This window comes from Mus caroli, chromosome 11 (genome assembly GCF_900094665.2).
Source record: "Mus caroli chromosome 11, CAROLI_EIJ_v1.1, whole genome shotgun sequence".
Classification (NCBI taxonomy): Eukaryota; Metazoa; Chordata; class Mammalia; order Rodentia; family Muridae; genus Mus; species Mus caroli.
The window spans coordinates 56,571,089-56,589,064 of NC_034580.1; the positions used below are offsets into that span (position 1 = coordinate 56,571,089).

General features: G+C 44.8%; 1 protein-coding gene across 4 annotated transcripts in view; it reads right to left on the reverse strand.

Annotated features, from left to right (window-relative positions):
* The window catches only part of Prpsap2 (phosphoribosyl pyrophosphate synthetase associated protein 2), a 34,067-nt gene extending 26,286 nt beyond the window's left edge, over nucleotides 1-7,781 (reverse strand). The window contains exons 1-4 of one of the 4 annotated variants that reach the window (XM_021175810.2): nucleotides 7,652-7,781; nucleotides 2,024-2,119; nucleotides 1,638-1,788; nucleotides 842-894 (exon numbers count right to left, since the gene is read on the reverse strand). In XM_021175810.2, the coding sequence (XP_021031469.1) occupies nucleotides 842-894; nucleotides 1,638-1,756 (172 nt within the window). In that variant the 5' untranslated portion in view covers nucleotides 1,757-1,788; nucleotides 2,024-2,119; nucleotides 7,652-7,781. The remainder of the gene's footprint in view (nucleotides 1-841; nucleotides 895-1,637; nucleotides 1,789-2,023; nucleotides 2,120-7,651) is intronic. The other 3 variants (XM_021175811.2, XM_021175812.2, XM_021175813.2) reach the window with 3 other exon arrangements.
* Nucleotides 7,782-17,976: the final 10,195 nt, after the last annotated feature.

Consider the following 17,976-nt stretch of genomic DNA (forward strand, 5'->3'; position numbering starts at 1 on the left):
CTCTGTAGACCAGGCTGGCCTCGAACTCAGAAATCCGCCTGCCTCTGCCTCCCAAGTGCTGGGATTAAAGGCGTGCGCCACCATGCCCGGCTGAGAAAGTTTTTTAAGGTTGAACCACTAGACAAATTCCTATAGTGAAAGGTCAGAATGAATGAGTGTTTACTGAGCACCTACTATGTGTCAAAAGATGTCAAGTACAGAGATTATCCCATTTATTACTGCCCAAGAATAAAGAGTAAGATTCTCACGTCCATATAAGCTGCAACTACCCCTGCTAGAAAAGTTTCACTAAGAATACTCACCACTCTAAAGAAATACCAAGATTAAATAACATTTTCTTACAACTATTTCCTAGCAATATTTTAAGGAATTAACCTGTGGCCTTAGAGGAAATAAAGAATAACAAGCTAGGGTTAGAGGTACAGCTCAGTAGGGAGGCATGCATGAAGTCCTGGGTACAATAACGCAGTACATGCGAGCATGGGTGTGTATGTAGTACTGGGCATGCCCACATACCTACAGACTAAAAGTGTAGGCACACAGGACTCATGTTACCTACAGCAAAATGATCTCAACCGACAGTAAGCTGAGGAGCTAGCTATACTTATGCAGTGCTTCCTGAATGAGACCCAAGAACCATCAGCAAACCTCCATGTGACTTGCACCAGGGATGCTTCTATTCGGTATTAGTAAGGACTGAAAACCACACTCCTCCACCGTGCCTGCCTGCCTGCCTGCCTGCCTGCTTTCTGAATCCGTCTGACAGTCAAGGACAACTTGATGACCCATTACACCACATTCTGCAAGAAGATCCACAATACATATTTCCAAGGAAGCTCACCTCTGTTAGGTTCCTGGTAAACCTGCACTTTGCCCATCTCCACCCCCAGCCGCCTAGAGAAGAGAAAGGGGGAAAAGCTGAGAAGGCAACAGAATAGACCCAACATCTTTACTATTAAAGATGACTTATAAGTTGACAAAGATAAAAGTCATTCTAATTATGAAATAAAGTAAATATTACATCATACCTGTTTGTTGCCTACTTTGGACCTCCACCCCACAACCACCCAAGGCCTATGCAATCTGTCTCTCCTGCTTCACGGGCATCTTTCTAGTACTCCATGCTCTACTGCCCACATTCCCTACTGCATGTAACAGGCCTTGGTTTAAAGGTGCCTGAGCTCCTAAGCCGGACAAACCACTCTACCCTTCCTTATGTACTCATGACTCCTTCCTGCGTCTGTTACCACCAAAAACCACCTAGCTGCTTATCTTAGCTTGCATGAGAAAAAAAGCTTTTGGCTGGCCTGCTCACCATTAACTCACAATATTCATATCAAGGTTTTATGCACTGCAGGGATTTAGTATGTGTTTAATCAGTTTCTTAAAATTACACTAAACTATCCTCATATACTACACATCCCTGTTTGTTAAACTCCAGTAATTTATCTACAGCTGTGCCTACCACACTCCTGAGAGTTGTGGTCACTGACACATTGTAGCACTGAGTATATTCAGATGACATGCAAGTTAGCTATACTTGTTATTGATCTTGATAATCACTGCTAGTCTGATTATCATACTTAAAATTATCACACATATTGGCTATGGATTTGAATGGTAAAACTGGAACTCACTCAGCAATTTTCTTTGAAAGCTCCATACATGATGAATTGGAATTTGCTGAAAACAACACGAGGCCTCCTTTGGTTATGTTCATCTTGGTTTCTAATTCAGGAGGCGCCACACAAAACATCAAAACCTTCTTGGCTTTCCAATTCTCAGAGCCTAGAAGAAAAGAGTATAGATAAAGGACCAACATATATAAAATATACTCAAGCAGATTTTGTTTTTAAACAAAGAATGGCATCAGCATAAGAAACATAGTTGCCACCATAATGGTGGCTCTGATCTTAAGGGAGATATAGTATGGGCAAGTACAACCCTTGGATTTTAAGATTGCAAATGGCACCACACAACTCCATTATTTTTCATACTCACTGGGAATAAATAATAAACTTACAAGAAAGGCGGAGCTGAAGAGCTCAGTGTTTTACTGTTTGCTGCTTAAAGTCAATTATGGACAACCTCCTGTTATTCTCTGACAACAAAATTCCTCCTGGATTAACACAGAAAAATGGCAGAGCCATTAGCAAGGACATGGACTAACTGATCCTTAAACAAAGAATAAATGACCCAGATCCTTCTATGACACCTGCTCCCACACCCCACCCTGCAGCTGCTCTGGGCCACATCTAAAATGCATCTTGTCAGTGCTGGAAGTGGCTCTGTGCTTTAGAGCACCTGGTCAAGGCACACCTTTAATCCTAGTACTCAGGAGGCAGAGGCAGGAGGATCTCTATGAGTTCAAGGCCAGCCTGATGTACACAGTGAGTTCCAGGATAGCAGAACTATATAGAGACCCTGTCTCAAAAACAAAACAAAAACATAAATAAAAATTTCAAGTTGTCATATTTTCCCCCTTCAAATGGGACATGGCTGACTAGATAATAACCTTGGAGGAAGTGGTCCTCAACGGACAGACAAGAGTAGGGCCTGGCCTCTTTCACAGGGAGAGTGCTAGATTGGGTGGAAGATGCGCCTCTCCAAGAACACACATCCTTCGGTCTTCTCTGTGTTTACTCAGCTTGGCTAGCTCTCGGGAGACTCATTTGGCTGTGTTTTGTTTTGTTTTAGTGTTCCTTTTTTATTATGAAAACTAAAATATTTGTTATGTCCCAAACAAATACATCCTCCAGGTAAAACCTGAAACATGACCAATAAGGCTGAATTTGCCAGCCCCACCCTGACGCTTCCAGGGCTCCTCCTCTGGCAATTGGGTTCTTTCACCTTACATACTGCTTCAGGCCTTGCCCACACATTCACACTGAACTCTTAATACATTCAATGTTTCTAGCTCAAAAGAGTGTATCACTGTGACTATCTGTAAGTGGCTTGTTCAAACAACTTGAGTTATGGGACAAGCTATTCTATTATAGTGCTGCCTCAACTTCCACAGTGTGGCTATGTTGTGGTCAGTGGATCATCATCTAAGACAGGCTTCATGCACACATACAGTGGGATCACCAGGCTAGGAGAGCACATGTGTAGCAGAGCAGCCTTTAAGGGATGTTCTAAATGGAAAGCCCAGGGTTCCAACACAAGCTACAGGGCAATTTCTCTGAAGTTATTTTATCACAAATGTCTGCACAGCCAACCAACTAATGTTGGTAAGGAGTCCACTGGTGCACACTGTGAAAAGTGGCTGTGGACCAGAAGTCCACAGATACTACTCAGTCAAGCCCAGTCCTTCAAAAGCCTGGACCATTTCAATATCATTTCTAGATGTCCTGAGCACAGCCACAAAGCCTGAAAACTTACTCTGTTCCTTCTGTAACACATATTTCAATCCTGCCTTTCAGAGAATGCGGATTAGTTTAATAAAATAGGGCAGTGGAAAAGAACCACTGTATCAAGCCGGGCGTGGTGGCGCACGCCTTTAATCCCAGCACTCGGGAGGCAGAGGCAGGCGGATTTCTGAGTTCNTGAGTTCCAGGACAGCCAGGGCTATACAGAGAAACCCTGTCTCGAAAAACAAACAAACAAACAAACAAAAAAAACAAGAACCACTGTATCAGCAGGGCTGGAGTGAGGGCGTGAGGGCTAGGAGCACTTGCAGCTCTCGCAGAGGACCCAGCTTAGGCTTGCGGCAACCACACAGCAGTTCATAACAGTCTTGGTTATCTACTAAATTCAGTAAAATGCCTGGGGTGGCCATTTCTTTACGCCCCTAAACTTCAAATAAGAAGTTCCTAAATAACAATACAAGAGACCCTGAGAGGACCCCGGGCAGCATAAAGTATTAAGGGGTAGGAAGGGCTCTTATATATACTTCGGCCTCTCTCTTCTAGGTCTACAGGATTCCAGTCCCTAGGATTGGAGCCCTCATCTGAGGCCCATCACCCCAATTTCTACCTTAGAACTAGTCTTCCTCTCCTTGCAGCCTGTGGTTCTTTCCTTGAAGATTTAAAGGAAACATTCTACTCTTCACACACACAACAACCCCGCCTCGCTTTACCCTGTCCTCCTCCAGGACATCTCTTGAAGCCTTTCCTTTTGTGGCTCAAATGAACAGAGCAGTCTGCCTGGTCTCCAAAACTGCACCCAGAGCAACAGCTTGTAAGCTCTGACATAAGGGTTGAAGTGCAGCTTAACGGTGGAAGGCTTGCCTAGCACGAGGCATGCCAAATCCTGATGTATGCCCACCCTTGAACAGCAGGGGCGGGCAGGGCATGCACCTAAAAAGGGCATCAGATCAATCACTATGACTGCCCAACTCACAGGCTGTTCACCTCTAAGAGCTGCTTCTAGTTCCACTTTCCCTCCCACTTAGAAATTCCAACAGTGTTTTGGTTTTTTTGGGACAGGGACTCTCAATGTAGCTCTGGCTAGCCTGGAGCTCATTATGGAGACAAGGCTGGCTTCAGATTCAAAGATATCCACCTGCCTCCCAAATACTGAGATTAAAGGTATGCATGTGCTACCAAGACCAGCCTCCTACTTCAATGAGCTATTTATCAGGCTAAGAATCACTAGTCGGCAGTGCTCATTAGCACAAAGTTTCCCTGTGACGTGGAGAGTACAGAGATTGTTCCCACTCTCCCGTCATGTGCTGTAATTGCTTTCGTGTTACCCTAAACTTACTCGAGAATATGAAAATTATTTATGCAGGGATAAAAACAAATCTTTTCCAGAGACTTTCAAGACTGAAAGAACAAATCATATTCATCTCTCTGAATGAGACAACCTGTCAGACTTCATGAGTGAAGAGGTCCTCACACTGAAGATCACTTGTTTTAGATGGATTTACCACCACTGTATTTTAACATTCATACTAGAGATGATGAAGCCGCACCATTGTGCTGTTTCCTCTCTAAAGCAGCCACTGTCTAACCAATCCCTCTAAGATGGCTAAAGGAAGACCGCTGTGGGCTTACACCACAGCAGGCCTGAGCCACAGCCTAGACCTGCAAACCTCCCAGACAATGAAGATAGAGGCTTGGAAAAGCTTCTCCACCAAAATGGAAGGTCCAGGCAGCAGAGGCTCAACCAGTGTGTGCTGAACATAGCCTCACTTCAGGCACAACAGTTCGAAAACAGAATTGAAAATCATCTGTTGGGGCTGGAGAGATGGCTCAGCGGTTAAGAGCACTGACTACTCTTCTGAAGGTCCTGAGTTCAAATCCCAACAACCACAACCATCTGTAATGAGATCTGACTCCCTCTTCTGGTGTGTCTGAAGACAGCTACAGTGTACTTATATATAATAATAAATCTTAAAAAAAAAAAAAAGAAAGAAAGAAAGAAAATCATTCCTTAGCAAAGAGGATCCAGGAGTTACTGTCTTTAACCTACTCCTGGAAAATCTGCTTCAGTGGTAGAGCATTTGCCCATCATGCACAGGGCCTGGGTTCCAACCCCAGCATGGAAAAAAAAGCCGGACTTGCCGAGATGGATTAGAAGTGTACTTTAGTGGAAAATTAGGTGCTTTGTGCTGCAGGCATGGGTTTAATCACCAACACAATAAAAGGCACAGGCAGGTGGTGTTGGCACCTTTAATCCTACCACTTGGGAGGCAGAGGCAGGTGGATTTCTAAGTTGGAGGCCAGCCAGTTCTACAGAGCAAATTCCAGGACAGCCAGGTTTACATAGAGAAACCCTGTCTTGGGAAACCAATAAATATACAAATAATTAGTTAATTAAGAATAAATAGATAAAAGGACAAAATAAAAGTTGAGGTCTGGCATGGTGGCACACACCTTTAATCCCAGAGAATGGGAGGCTGAGGTAGGCAAATCTCTGAATTTGAGACCAGCCTGGTCTACAAAGAGTTCCAAGATAGCCAGGGCTGTTACACAGAGAAACCTCAGTCTCCAAAATAAAGTAAAGTAAAATAATTGAGAGACTGCAGGGCAGAGATAAAACCACATTACTCTTCCATATTCTGTGGTTACTGGCATTTTGCTTTCTTATGACTAATGCTGTTCTGAGAGTTTTGATTTTTTGTTTTGTTTTTGTGATAACTTGGGAGAAGCAGGAAATAAATCTAAAACTATTTTAAATTTGGAGAAATAACTTTTATTCATTTAATGCATATGGGTGTTTTCTTTTTTTTTTTTTTTTGGTTTTTTGAGACAGGGTTTCTCTGTATAGCCCTGGCTGTGCTGGAACTCACTTTGTAGACCAGGCTGGCCTCGAACTCAGAAATCCGCCTGCCTCTGCCTCCCGAGTGCTGGGATTAAAGGCGTGCGCCACCACGCCCGGCTCATATGGGTGTTTTCTCTGCACACCACATGTGCCTGGTACTCTTGGAGACCAGCAGAGGGTGTCAGATCCGGTGGGTCTAGCATTAGAGGTGGTTGTAGGCTATCATGTGGGTGGGGTGCTGGAACTGACTCAGTCTTGAACAACTAGTACTCTTAACCAGCCAGCTCTCCAGCCCCCACACCTGGGGAAGCAGTTTTAATAGGAAAACAGGTTTGCCATTACTTTCCAGACTTTAACAAAGTCATACAAGGTAACCTCTTCCTCACAACAGTGGCCCCTAAAGGACAGAGTGGGGTAGGAGTCTGATATGTAATACAGTTCCCTGCATACAACAGGTTGCGACTCTCAGTCATACAGAGCATGACTTGGCAACCTGATGAACTACAGGCAGTAGAATCAAATACCCAGATTTTGAAATGTCTATTGCAAGCATACCTTATTCAGAAAAAAAGATACATACTAAATGCCAAAGAAAGAACACAGAACTATGTTTTGGTGTTGTCAATTCTTGGAGCTTATCCCAAGTATAGAGCTATATTGTCAATGATGGTAAGTACAATTTAAAAACAAAACAAACAAACAAACAAACAACTTTGTAGCCCTGTTTGCCAGGAACTCGCTCTGCAGACCATGAGACCTCAAGATCCTTTCACCTGTCTCTGAGATTAAGGGGTGTGCCATTAAGCCCCACAAACTGCAAGATTATTTAAGAACAGAAACACGGGTTCTATGTTAAACCACAGAGTAGCTAATGAATATAATGTGCATATCTCTGCAAAAATTGGATAATAATGATACAAACTACAGCAGTTAAAGGACAAGAAAGGTTTCCTATAGCGGGGCTCAGGGGCACGCACCATTTTTATTTGTGCATTTAAATTGTTAAGCACTAGGGCATGAGATGGGTCAATGGCAGGCCGCTTGCATTGCTTCACCTTGCGTTCGACTCCAGAACCGCAAGAAAAAAAAAAAAAAANAAAAAAAAAACCCATAAAACATTAGAACTCACACTTCCTCAGGCCTCAAAGCTCGGTTCAGTATTTTCGTATCCCTCACAAAAGCTAAACACCCAAACTCTGCCAATATCAATATAAGAAAAATAAATCCTTATCAATAATGTAACAGATTGAGGAAGAGATTTTCCTGCAGAGTATCTTATGCCGCTCCTCCTACGTCTGATTGGAGCCCAATCATCCACTAAAGCCGGTGGAGCCGAACACGGGGCCCCCGGCTCGCCCCGGAGCAACAAGGGCATGGCTCCCGCCCGGCACTGCGCAAGCTCGCGGGGCCCTCCGTCCGCCCGCCGCGGCTCCCGCCCGCCTACCTGGTCCCGACCCCAGCCCGGCCCGCCGCAGCCTCGGCTGCCGAAGGAAGAGAGCACAGAGCTCCGCACCGCGTCTTACAGCAAAATGGCGACTCTAAGCGCGAGAAAGTCTTTCGAGACTGCGAGGCCAGGGGCGGGGCCTGAGGGCAACTGACTAGAGTGGGCGAGGCCGTCGAGGGGCGTGGTCCGGAGGGAGAGGGGCGGGGCAGAAGGTGGGGTAGGAGAAGGCAAAGCATTTGATGCTGTGGGCGTGGCCGCCAGAGTGGGCGGGAGGATGTTGTGCGGGCGTGGTCAGACTCGAGGAAAGTGGGGGAGAATTAGAGTGGGCGTGGTTGGAAGTGTGGTTGAAATTCATAGGTTCTGACTGGGTTCAAGTCTTTACTGTCCTGCAAGACTGAGTCCTCTTTGGCCCGAGTTCTTCTTCTGAAAAAGAGATGGCAGCAGTACCCCCATCTCCTGGGGTTGGGAGGAGTGAGTGAGAAATATGCGAACCTCTTGGCATGGTTCTTAGCATACAGTCGATAGCCGTTATCATTCATAATTATTCGCTTTGTTGTCCCTTCCTTCTTTTCAGTGGTTAAGAGTATATACTGCTTTTCCAGAGGAGCTGAGTTTGGTTCCCAGAACCAATGTCAGGCAGTTCACAACTGCCTGTAACTCTAGCTCCAAGTCTCCCTGATGTCTCTGGCCTCCTCAGGCACCTGCACTCACATAAACATAAACATATACAAATAATTAGAAGTTCTAAAAGTTGTTTTATTTTTTTAAATTGTAGCTCTGGGTGACCTGGAACTCACAGAGATCCATCTGTCTCTGCCTCCGGAGTATCAGGATTAAAAGGGTGGCCATCATTCCTAGCAAATTGGTTGCTGTTGATATATCATTGCTGAATTCTTTATACCTTGAAATATGATGATCCCTATTTATAACATGACAAATATGTAGTGCATGCCAGGTATCAAGGCATTTATTATGTATTTATCTATATTTTATATTAATATATATTAACAGTAACTTTCAGAAATGGGGTAAGACTTATCTCCATTTAATTGCAGTGGGTACTCAGATGCCAGGGACAAAGCAATAGACAGGCACCACCTGCAGTGCCTTGCTCCATGTGTATACTTAAAGGCTCTCATCCACTGCACTTCCAGTACACAAGTGAGACATGTAGACATTTATGGGAGGATGCACAGATGGCTAAATTAATTATCAGAAGGCTGAGGACGGTTAGAATTCATAGGAGGGCTTGTGGGTAGCTAGAATTCATGGGAAGTGTGCGTGAAAACTGAAAAGAAGCCGTATCTGGCTGACTGATGACAATTTCAGTCCTGTGGGGGAGATTGGGATGTTGCAGGTTCAGAGGCTAGTTTACCTTTCCTTGGGTTAGTTTGGCCCTCCAGAACAGCCATTTCTTGCCCACCTCTGTGTTGGAGCCAACATCTTGTGACTAATAGAAATAAGCCTTTTGAATCTATTAACTTACCTGATGGCAATCTTAGCTTTTGGATTGGTGGGAGGAGTGGTTAGCTAAGAGAAGCCTCCCCCATCTCGCTGGGCCCACCTCTCTGATACATCCACTTAGTGTACCTACCTTTCTAGTGTACCCACCTCTCTGACTCACCCAACAATGCTTTATTTATTTATTTCTGGGTTTTGAGACAGAGTTTCTCTGTATAGCCCTGGCTGTCCTGAAACTCACTTTGTAGACCAGGCTGGCCTTGAACTCAGAAATCTGCCTGCCTCTGCCTCCCAAGTGCTGGGATTAAAGGCATGTGCCACCACTGCCCGGCCGGACAATGCACTTTAAACTTCATTTAATAACTTTGTTCTGTAAAACTATTTTTAAAAAATTCATGAACTCACTTCTACATTGGAACACAGAATTTAGAGAAACCCAAATCTGTGTTCCTGAGCCATGGTCACTCAAAATGGCTCCAGAATAAACTACCTCTTATTCTTCTTAAGACGAAAGCTCGGGTGTGTGTGTGTGTCTGTGTGTGTGTGTGTGTGTGTCTGTGTGTGTCTGTGTGTGTACATGTACCCAAGGCAGAGGAATAGAGTAGCCATCAGGTCTCTACTGACTAACGTTACTTTATAGGCAAAGAACATAAGCGTTTGAAACTCTGAATTCTAAATTAGGTAAAGGTGATAACTTCACAAGTGAGTTTGATATTCTTGCTTTGCCTCACAGTTTTTCTGAGACATGTCTCTTCTACAGCACTTTTTAAAAGTTTTACTCAAATGTATTCCTTAATTAGACATTAATTTTGAATTATTTTAACTATTGAGATTCTGATGTAGTTTACATCCTCCTCTTCCCTCTCCTCCCTCCAGACCCTATACACTCTGCCATGTTCTTTTCCCACTTCATCCCCTCTTTTGTCTCAATTGTCCTTACATGTGTGGAGTGGAAATGTAAGGGTTCTTCAGAAAGTTCGTTGGATGGTGTTTTGCTGGGGCAAACGTGAAGAAACTTTTCATTAAAGTGGACACGGATGTGAAAGGCTAAGGCAGACTCGTGAAGGACATGTTCTGCTGAAGCAGACACATGAGAGAGGCTGTTCCACTAAAGCAAGCATGTGAAAGGACAGGTGAGGAAGGATTCTTGGCTAACAACATGTGTGTATGGGTCTGCCTTACATTGTGTAGTTGAGCTGCATTGTCAGGATGTTATAGAGAGAAACACACAAAAAACTTCTGGTGGTATGCTATGCTTCCAAGGACTCAGGCTAGCCGAGTGTGGTGGCACACACCTTTAATCCCAGCACTTGGAAGGCAGAGGCAGGCTGATTTCTGAGTTCAAGGCCAGCCTGGTCTACAAAGTGAGTTCCAGGACAGCCAGGGCTACACAGAGAAACTCTGTCTCAAAAAACAAAACAAAACAAAAAAAAAGATTTAGCTGTCTTCAGACACACAAGAAGAGGGTGTCAGATCTTGTTAGGATGGTTGTAAACCACCATGTGGTTGCTGGGATTTGAATTCAGGACCTTTAGAAGAGCAGTCGGTGCTCTTAACCATCTCTCCAGCCCCCTGTGATCTTTTCTAGGGCTGGATTTGTTGGACTTTCTGTCTTGGGACACACACTCATGGTGTGGAGGTTTGACTACGCAGCAGCACTTGGTGTGTATGTGGAACTGGCCAATCAGAGAAAGTTATCCTTTCCAGCTAGCAGGTTCCTAAGCAAGGGCAGCCAAGTCATTGTCAGGAGCTCAGCTCCAACCCTGCAGTAATGAGCGTGCTCCCTTTTAGCTCCCATTCTGGAGCCACCATCTCTCTTTCTTCACCTTAAAGGAAACCATCTGAGGGTCTGCTTCTGAGGAAGCTCCAGAGAGAACGGGAACGGCTATAGACCATGCCTAGCTGAGCTTATGCAGAATTCTGAGGTCAGTTTGCCCTGTAATGCTCTGAAGCCAGTGTCCCTGGATTTTCAACCTTGCAGACACAGCCTGGAGTGCCATTCCTGCCCTGAAGGCATTCACTTCCTTCTGCAGTCCCCTCCCCCACCAACTCTTCTAACCCTTTATTGAGTGGCGTTTTGTTGTTGTTGTTGTTTTGTTTGTTTGTTTGTTTGTTTTTGAGGCAGGTTTTCTCTGTGGAGGAACTCACTCTGTAGGCCGGGCTGGCCTCAAACTCAGAAATTTGCCTGTCTCTGCCTCCCAAGTGCTGGGAATAAAGGCGTGCGTGTGCCACCACGCCCAGTTTATTGAGGCGTGTTTAAGAGGTGTTAACAGAAGACTGTTTGTCTTCTTTAAACCGCTCCCTTCGCAAATAAAACAATCTCTAGTTTGAACCCAGCGCAGTTGCTAATAGTCCGTATCCTTATCCCTTGGGGAAAATGTTTGCAAAGTGACTTGGAGTTCTGATATCTTGTCCCCTGGACTTTGGAGAACCTGCATATACACAGTGAAGCTCAAGTCTAAACACACAATTTACTTTTGTACTGTATTATAGATATAATTTTGTGTATGAAACAAAGTTTCATGGTGTAAAAATTTACACTTGTGGTATCCTCTCTGTATTCAACGTGTTTTTGTATTTTGGAGCATTTTTGGTTAGGGGGCTTGTTGGTCTGTATTTGGAAAATCATGGGATAAATAATTCTACCCAAATCTCTCTCAGCCCCCAGATTCTTTGTCTCTCTTGCTAAGCACTATTTCACAGTACCCAGAAATGCCTAGCACAAGTATGTTGCTGATATAAAACTCAAAGGAAATGGGATAATTAAATTTCGTCCAAACATGGGTGTCCGTGGCACTGGAACGTAGACTCATGTTGCCCTGAATAATGTGGATGTAGAAATGGCCTCATGACTTTTTTTTTTTTTAAGATTTATGTATTTATTATATGTAAGTACACTGTAGCTGTCTTCAGACACTCCAGAAGAGGGAGTCAGATCTCATTACAGGTGGTTGTGAGCCACCATGTGGTTGCTGGGATTTGAACTTCAGACTTTCCGAAAAGCAGTCGGGTGCTCTTACCCACTGAGCCATCTCACCAGGCCCTCATGACCTTTTTATAGTTGCAGAGCAAAAGGGAGTCATCAGTCAAAGTACTTACCAAATGCATTGTGGGATCACCAGGTAAGCAGGTGATGGCAGAGAGGGGAAATCTGTGCTCTTGTTGGTCTCAGATGCTACCTTGTGATACTCTTTTTTTTTTTTTTTTTACTTTTAAAGAGTATTTTATTTTATTATATATATATATATATATATATTGCTATTTATTTTTCTTTTTTTTTAATTTTTAATATTTTTTATTACATATTTTCCTCAATTACATTTCCAATGCTATTTCAAAAGTCCCCCATACCCCCCCCACTTCCCTACCCACCCATTCCCATTCTTTTGGCCCTGGCATTCCCCTATATTGGGGCATATAAAGTTTGCAAGTCCAATGGGCCTCTCTTTCCAGTGATGGCCAACTAGGCCATCTTTCGATACATATGCAGCTAGAGACAAGAGCTCCGGGGTACTGGTTAGTTCATCATGTTGTTCCAACTATAGGGTTGCAGATCCCTTTAGCTCCTTGGGTACTTTCTCTAGCTTCTCCATTGGGAGCCCTGTGATCCATCCAATAGCTGACTGTGAGCATCCACTTCTGTGTTTGCTAGGCCCCAGCATAGTCTCACAAGAGACAGCTATATTTGGGTCCTTTCAGCAAAATCTTGCTAGTGTATGCAATGGTGTCAGCGTTTGGAAGCTGATTATGGGATGGATCCCTGGATATGGCAGTCTCTAGATGGTCCATCCTTTCATCACAGCTCGAAACTTTGTCTCTGTAACTCCTTCCATGGGTGTTTTGTTCCCAATTCTAAGAAGGGGCATATTGTCCACACTTTGGTCTTCATTCTTCTTGAGTTTCGCCTCGTGATACTCTTGGCTTTTGACTTGAGGAAGCTGGTAGTCTGCTAAGTTTAGTGCATTCCAAAAAGTTTTCCCTAGTATTGGCAAGGATGTCATGAAGGAGATTAATAAAACCGAAGATGCTTTGTTCTGGTTCCCCAGCATTCCTACTCTCCACAATCATGAAGTTCTCCTGATCAGCATCCACCTACCCAGATCTTTCTTCTGAGAACTTCAGCTTACTGAGCTACTGTGCCAAGTATATGCTCTTTTCTCCATGGAAAATTGTTTTATATCTGCACAACACAAGGAAAGTAAAACAAAACAAAAAAGCACTCAACTCTGATTAGCCAGTCCAAGCTGGCTTCTGCTTTTTGCCTATCACTGCTCCCATGATCACCAGTGAGAGGACTCATTTCCTAGGTCCCCTTTGCACACACACACACACACACACACAGCTACACATTGCCTTTGTGGCCACCACTCCTCCATCTACTTTTCCCCTTCAGAAGATGAGAAATCTTTGGTAGGCTGTTAAGTCTCTCAGTCTCTTGGGTCCTGTGGTGGAGCTAAAACAGGCATCCATCCATCCTATCTGAGCTACCCTACGACAACAGCCCAACTGTTGAGAGACCCTCAGCAACAGCCATTCAAATCAAGCCAGGGGAAATTGGGAGCTAAGTATTACTCTGTGGATGAAGGAATGAAGTTTGGAAATATTTTGTAGGTAGAGAATGAGCAAGATGGGTTGCTCAAGATGGGGTGGACTGTGGCTCATCAGCACAGCAACTAACTGCCTAGCATGTGAGAGCCTTGGCTTCCCTCCGGAGATAAGGGGCAGCAAGGGAGGGGTAGCAGGGGACCAATTCTCTAAACATTGTTGAAACCTGGGGCACAGGAGCATGTCTGACACATGACAGAGTCTAGGACAAAGTGATCCCATCACTAATCCAAGCTCCCTCCCTGATAGATGGTTACTAATAAAGGAGCTCTGTAGGGTGAGGTTGACTTGCATTGAGGTGGTCAGGCAGGGGTCCAGGCAAGTGACTTTGGTGGCTTCCTCTGTGGTAGGACAGTCCTGCCCACATGGGAGTGAAAACAGGGCTTCTGATTTTCCCAGTAGAGGCAGAGGGGTAAGATGGCCACTAGTCCAACCAAGGGAGGCAGGAAAGGCCCAAACCAGCTCACCAGTCAAGGGAGCCAAGTTGGGTTTATTTTTTCAGATTTATCTTATTGTATGTGCATGAGTGTTTTGCCTATATGTATATCACATGCACACCTGGTGCCTGCGGAGGTCAGATGTGTGTGTGTGTGTGTGTGTGTACCACATTTTATTGTGAGCATTAGTGTGTATATGTATGGGACATGTGTGCCACAGCATGCATATGAAGGTCAGAGAAGAGCCCACACATGCACTATGTCCTCAAACTGGTCTCAAACATGCAGCAATCCTCCTGCCTCAGCCACCTGGGTATTCATTTTCTTTTCTATGATAATTGATAACTTTGTAAAATGTCAAACAAGAAAAAAAAAAAAAAAAAAAAGGAGATTTGCCTCCTCCCAGGTAGAGAGGTAGAGCAGTAGTAATCCTACCTGGTGCCTCCTGGGAGATGGAATCACAGGCTGTGCCACCACACCCAGCTACTCACCTTCCTCTTTTAAAGGAATTATCTGTCTAGTGTCTGTTATGTTTGTGTAGGTGCCTGCAGAGTCTGAAAGAGGGTGCTGGAACATCTACAGCTAGTTACAGGTAGTTATGAATCTCCTGATGTAGGCGCCCAGCTACCTTCTAAAACTTTTGTGTTTGCAGTCCTGCAGTCCTGAAGATACAAGTATTTTGCTGTGCTCATGTTGCTCCTGTGTATATGTATACATGCCTGCATGCCTGGTATGGAAGAGGGCCTTGTGCATCTAGGAGAGGGCTCTACTACTGAGCTACATCCCTAGCTGCAGGATAGGCTGAATTCAATTCAGTAGTAGATTTGGGGGGGTGGGGGGTGAGACAGGGTTTCTCTGTGTAACCCTGGCTGTCCTGGAACTCACTCTGTAGCCCAGGCTGGCCTCAAACTCAGAAATCTGCCTGCCTCTGCCTCCCAAGTGCTGGGATTAAAGGTGTATGCCACCACTGCCCAGCCATCAGTAGTAGATCTTAAACTTAGCAAACATAATCATGAATTGTTGAGATAGGGTGCTAGGCCCAGGTTTCTGGCTCATGTGACTGAAGTCAAGTGTGAGAACTGGGATTCTGACAGGTATGTGGAGGTGTCCTGTTGGCATTGGGAATTGTACTCTGGGAGCTTCGGTCCTTAAGGTGTGTTCCTAAGGACGGGGAGTGGATATTGGAGGATATCATATAGTTGTCTCCTACATATGCTGTTCAACAGAGGTGCCCAAACACAGGCAGGCTCTCTTCAAGCCTAGCTTTTGGACTTAACACTCTGTTCCTATCACATGCATGATGTGAGTACTCTGCACAGTTGCTAGCTCTCTACTGTGCAGGGCTCTCTCTCATGAGTTTGCCCACAAATGACTCGCTCAGCTTAAGACACACTGTGGCATTTCTTGCACAGTGAGAAAGTCTAAGCAAGTGTTTCTGCTGTCCTAAAACCTTCAAGGATGTTCAATAGACTGAGTACAACATTACATTTTGTGGGCACTTAATGAAACATTTCTGATTTTTGATCTTGTAGCTTTTTAAAAAGTTTCAGATTAAATGAAAAGTCTCTAAATGGATTTAAATTTAATTAAGCTGCTGGCCTAGCATGAGTAAGGGCCCCAAATCAAAATAAAAATTAAAACTTTTTTGGTCATAAATTCTGATTCTGGTGCCAAAAGCACTTTGACAAATAAAGTGGGCTCTTTTGAGAAACCAGGACTGTGGGTCTAGAGAGGGCTTTCCTTTTTTTTTTTTTTTTTCCCCTGAGACAGGGTTTCTCTGTGTAGCCCTGGCTGTCCTGGAACTCACCCTGTAGACCAGGCAGACCTCGAACTCAGAAATTCACCTGCCTCTGCCTCCCAATTGCTGAGATTAAAGGTGTGTGCCACCACGGCCCAGCGAGAGGGATTTCCATATGGACAAGTAGCTGGGGTCAAGGCAGAGACTGAAGGAAATGAGGCTCCTTCTCAGGTCTGAGCTGTCTAAAAGCCAGTACTGTGGAAAACAATGAACACACTAACTGGTCAGGACAGGCCGAGTTCAGCTGCACTAACAAATGAGTCCCAGGCTGTTAGCTCACAGTGTGTTAGTCAGCTCTCTGTTGCTGTGGCAAAATACCCTAAAAGGAAGAAAGATGTATTCTGGCCCATGGTTTCAAGAATTTAGTCTATGGTCACAGGGTTTGTGGTGAAGTGTTGTGGGCACAGAGGTCCTTATATTCACAGAGAAACACCAAGACAACCAGAAATGCTAATCACGTGGGGGCGTCTCCTCAATGGAGGAGATATAGACCAAATACCTGCATTCCATCCAGAAAGCTGGAAGTGGAGGTCGTTAGTGACCTGGTGATCCCATTCAAGCTCCCCAGCATGATTATCCTCGACTCTTCTCTCCCTAGACCATAACCTACCCTTAGGGGAGGCAACAGAAGTACTTTATGGCCTACTGACCTCCATGCTGCTGGTCCTGTAGAACCCACTCACATGGTCACATGCACTCTGTGAAAGGGTTTCTATGTAGCTTTATTGTGCACCTGGAGCTGGACTGATTGGACTGGTTGTGGCCGAGAAACCTTTTGCCAAACTGTACAGTGGTTTAACTATGCTGACAATGAATTGCCTGGCATTAGACTCCCCGAAGTCTGATTCAGGTTGGCAAGTCAGTCTGCATCAGCTTTTCATTCTTACCTCTTTGTGGGGCGGGGTTCACTTTCCTGTATGACACCCGCAAGGACTCCTTCAGGGAGTAGTGTGTCATTGGCCACAGTATGTGGTGAAACAAAGCTGCTCATTTCACAGTGGCAGCAAAGAGGGAAGGGCTGTACCCAATCTCCCACCAATGGTACACCCTAACTTCCCTCGCCTGTCCCCAACAGCACCATCAGCTAGAGCCAAGTCTTCAACATGAGCCTTTGGGAGACACTCACATCCATGTCATAACATACACCATTCACGGTACCAACAAAAACTTTTCATGTCACCTGTGCCTTACAGGTAGGTCATCAGGGGCTTCACTCCCCCCATATTGGAAGTTCACATCGAATAAAACAGCTTCAATCAGATACCTTGCCACAGCAGGGAGAAAAGAGTTTTCATTAAATAAACATTTTTAACCAAGAACAGTGAGAGGCTGGAGAGCACTGGCATCCTTGGCAGAGAACTGGAATTCAGTTCCCTGCACCTACCTCGGGTGGCTCATACATGCACATGAGAATACTCACATGTAGATGCATACACGTAAGTAAAAATACGTCTTTTTAGGAAGACAGAAAGGTTCTTTTCTGACCTTCACAAGTACCTCCCCCCACCCCACCCCCCACACACATAAAGACAAATCTATGCAGGAGAGAGAAGTCAAAGGAAACAGCAGGGATCTGGGAAACATCTGAGTACATCAAGTCAAGGGCAGAACTGCAAGGCAACATAGGCGCCAGAAGTAGAGGAGTTGCTTTGCGATTGGTGGGCTGTTGTGTGTTTACTTTTAAGTTAGGCTCTCATTATGAGGCCTCGAGGGCCTCAAACTCATGACAATCCTGCCTCAGCCTGAACCACTAGCCTAGCTGACTGTATGGAATTTCTATTCCATCTGTTTTCAGAGGCAACACCTTGGCTGTACAGAAACCCTCAATCAATCATATTCCGATTGGCTGGTTAGTGAGGCCCCTCCCAGCTGGAACCTACTGGAATAATGTGCAGGAACACTTAGCAGGTTTAAAAGTCTTCAGCAAGCCCGGCGTGGTGGCGCACGCCTTTAATCCCAGCACTTGGGAGGCAGAGGCAGGTGGATTTCTGAGTTCGAGGCCAGCCTGGTCTACAAAGTGAGTT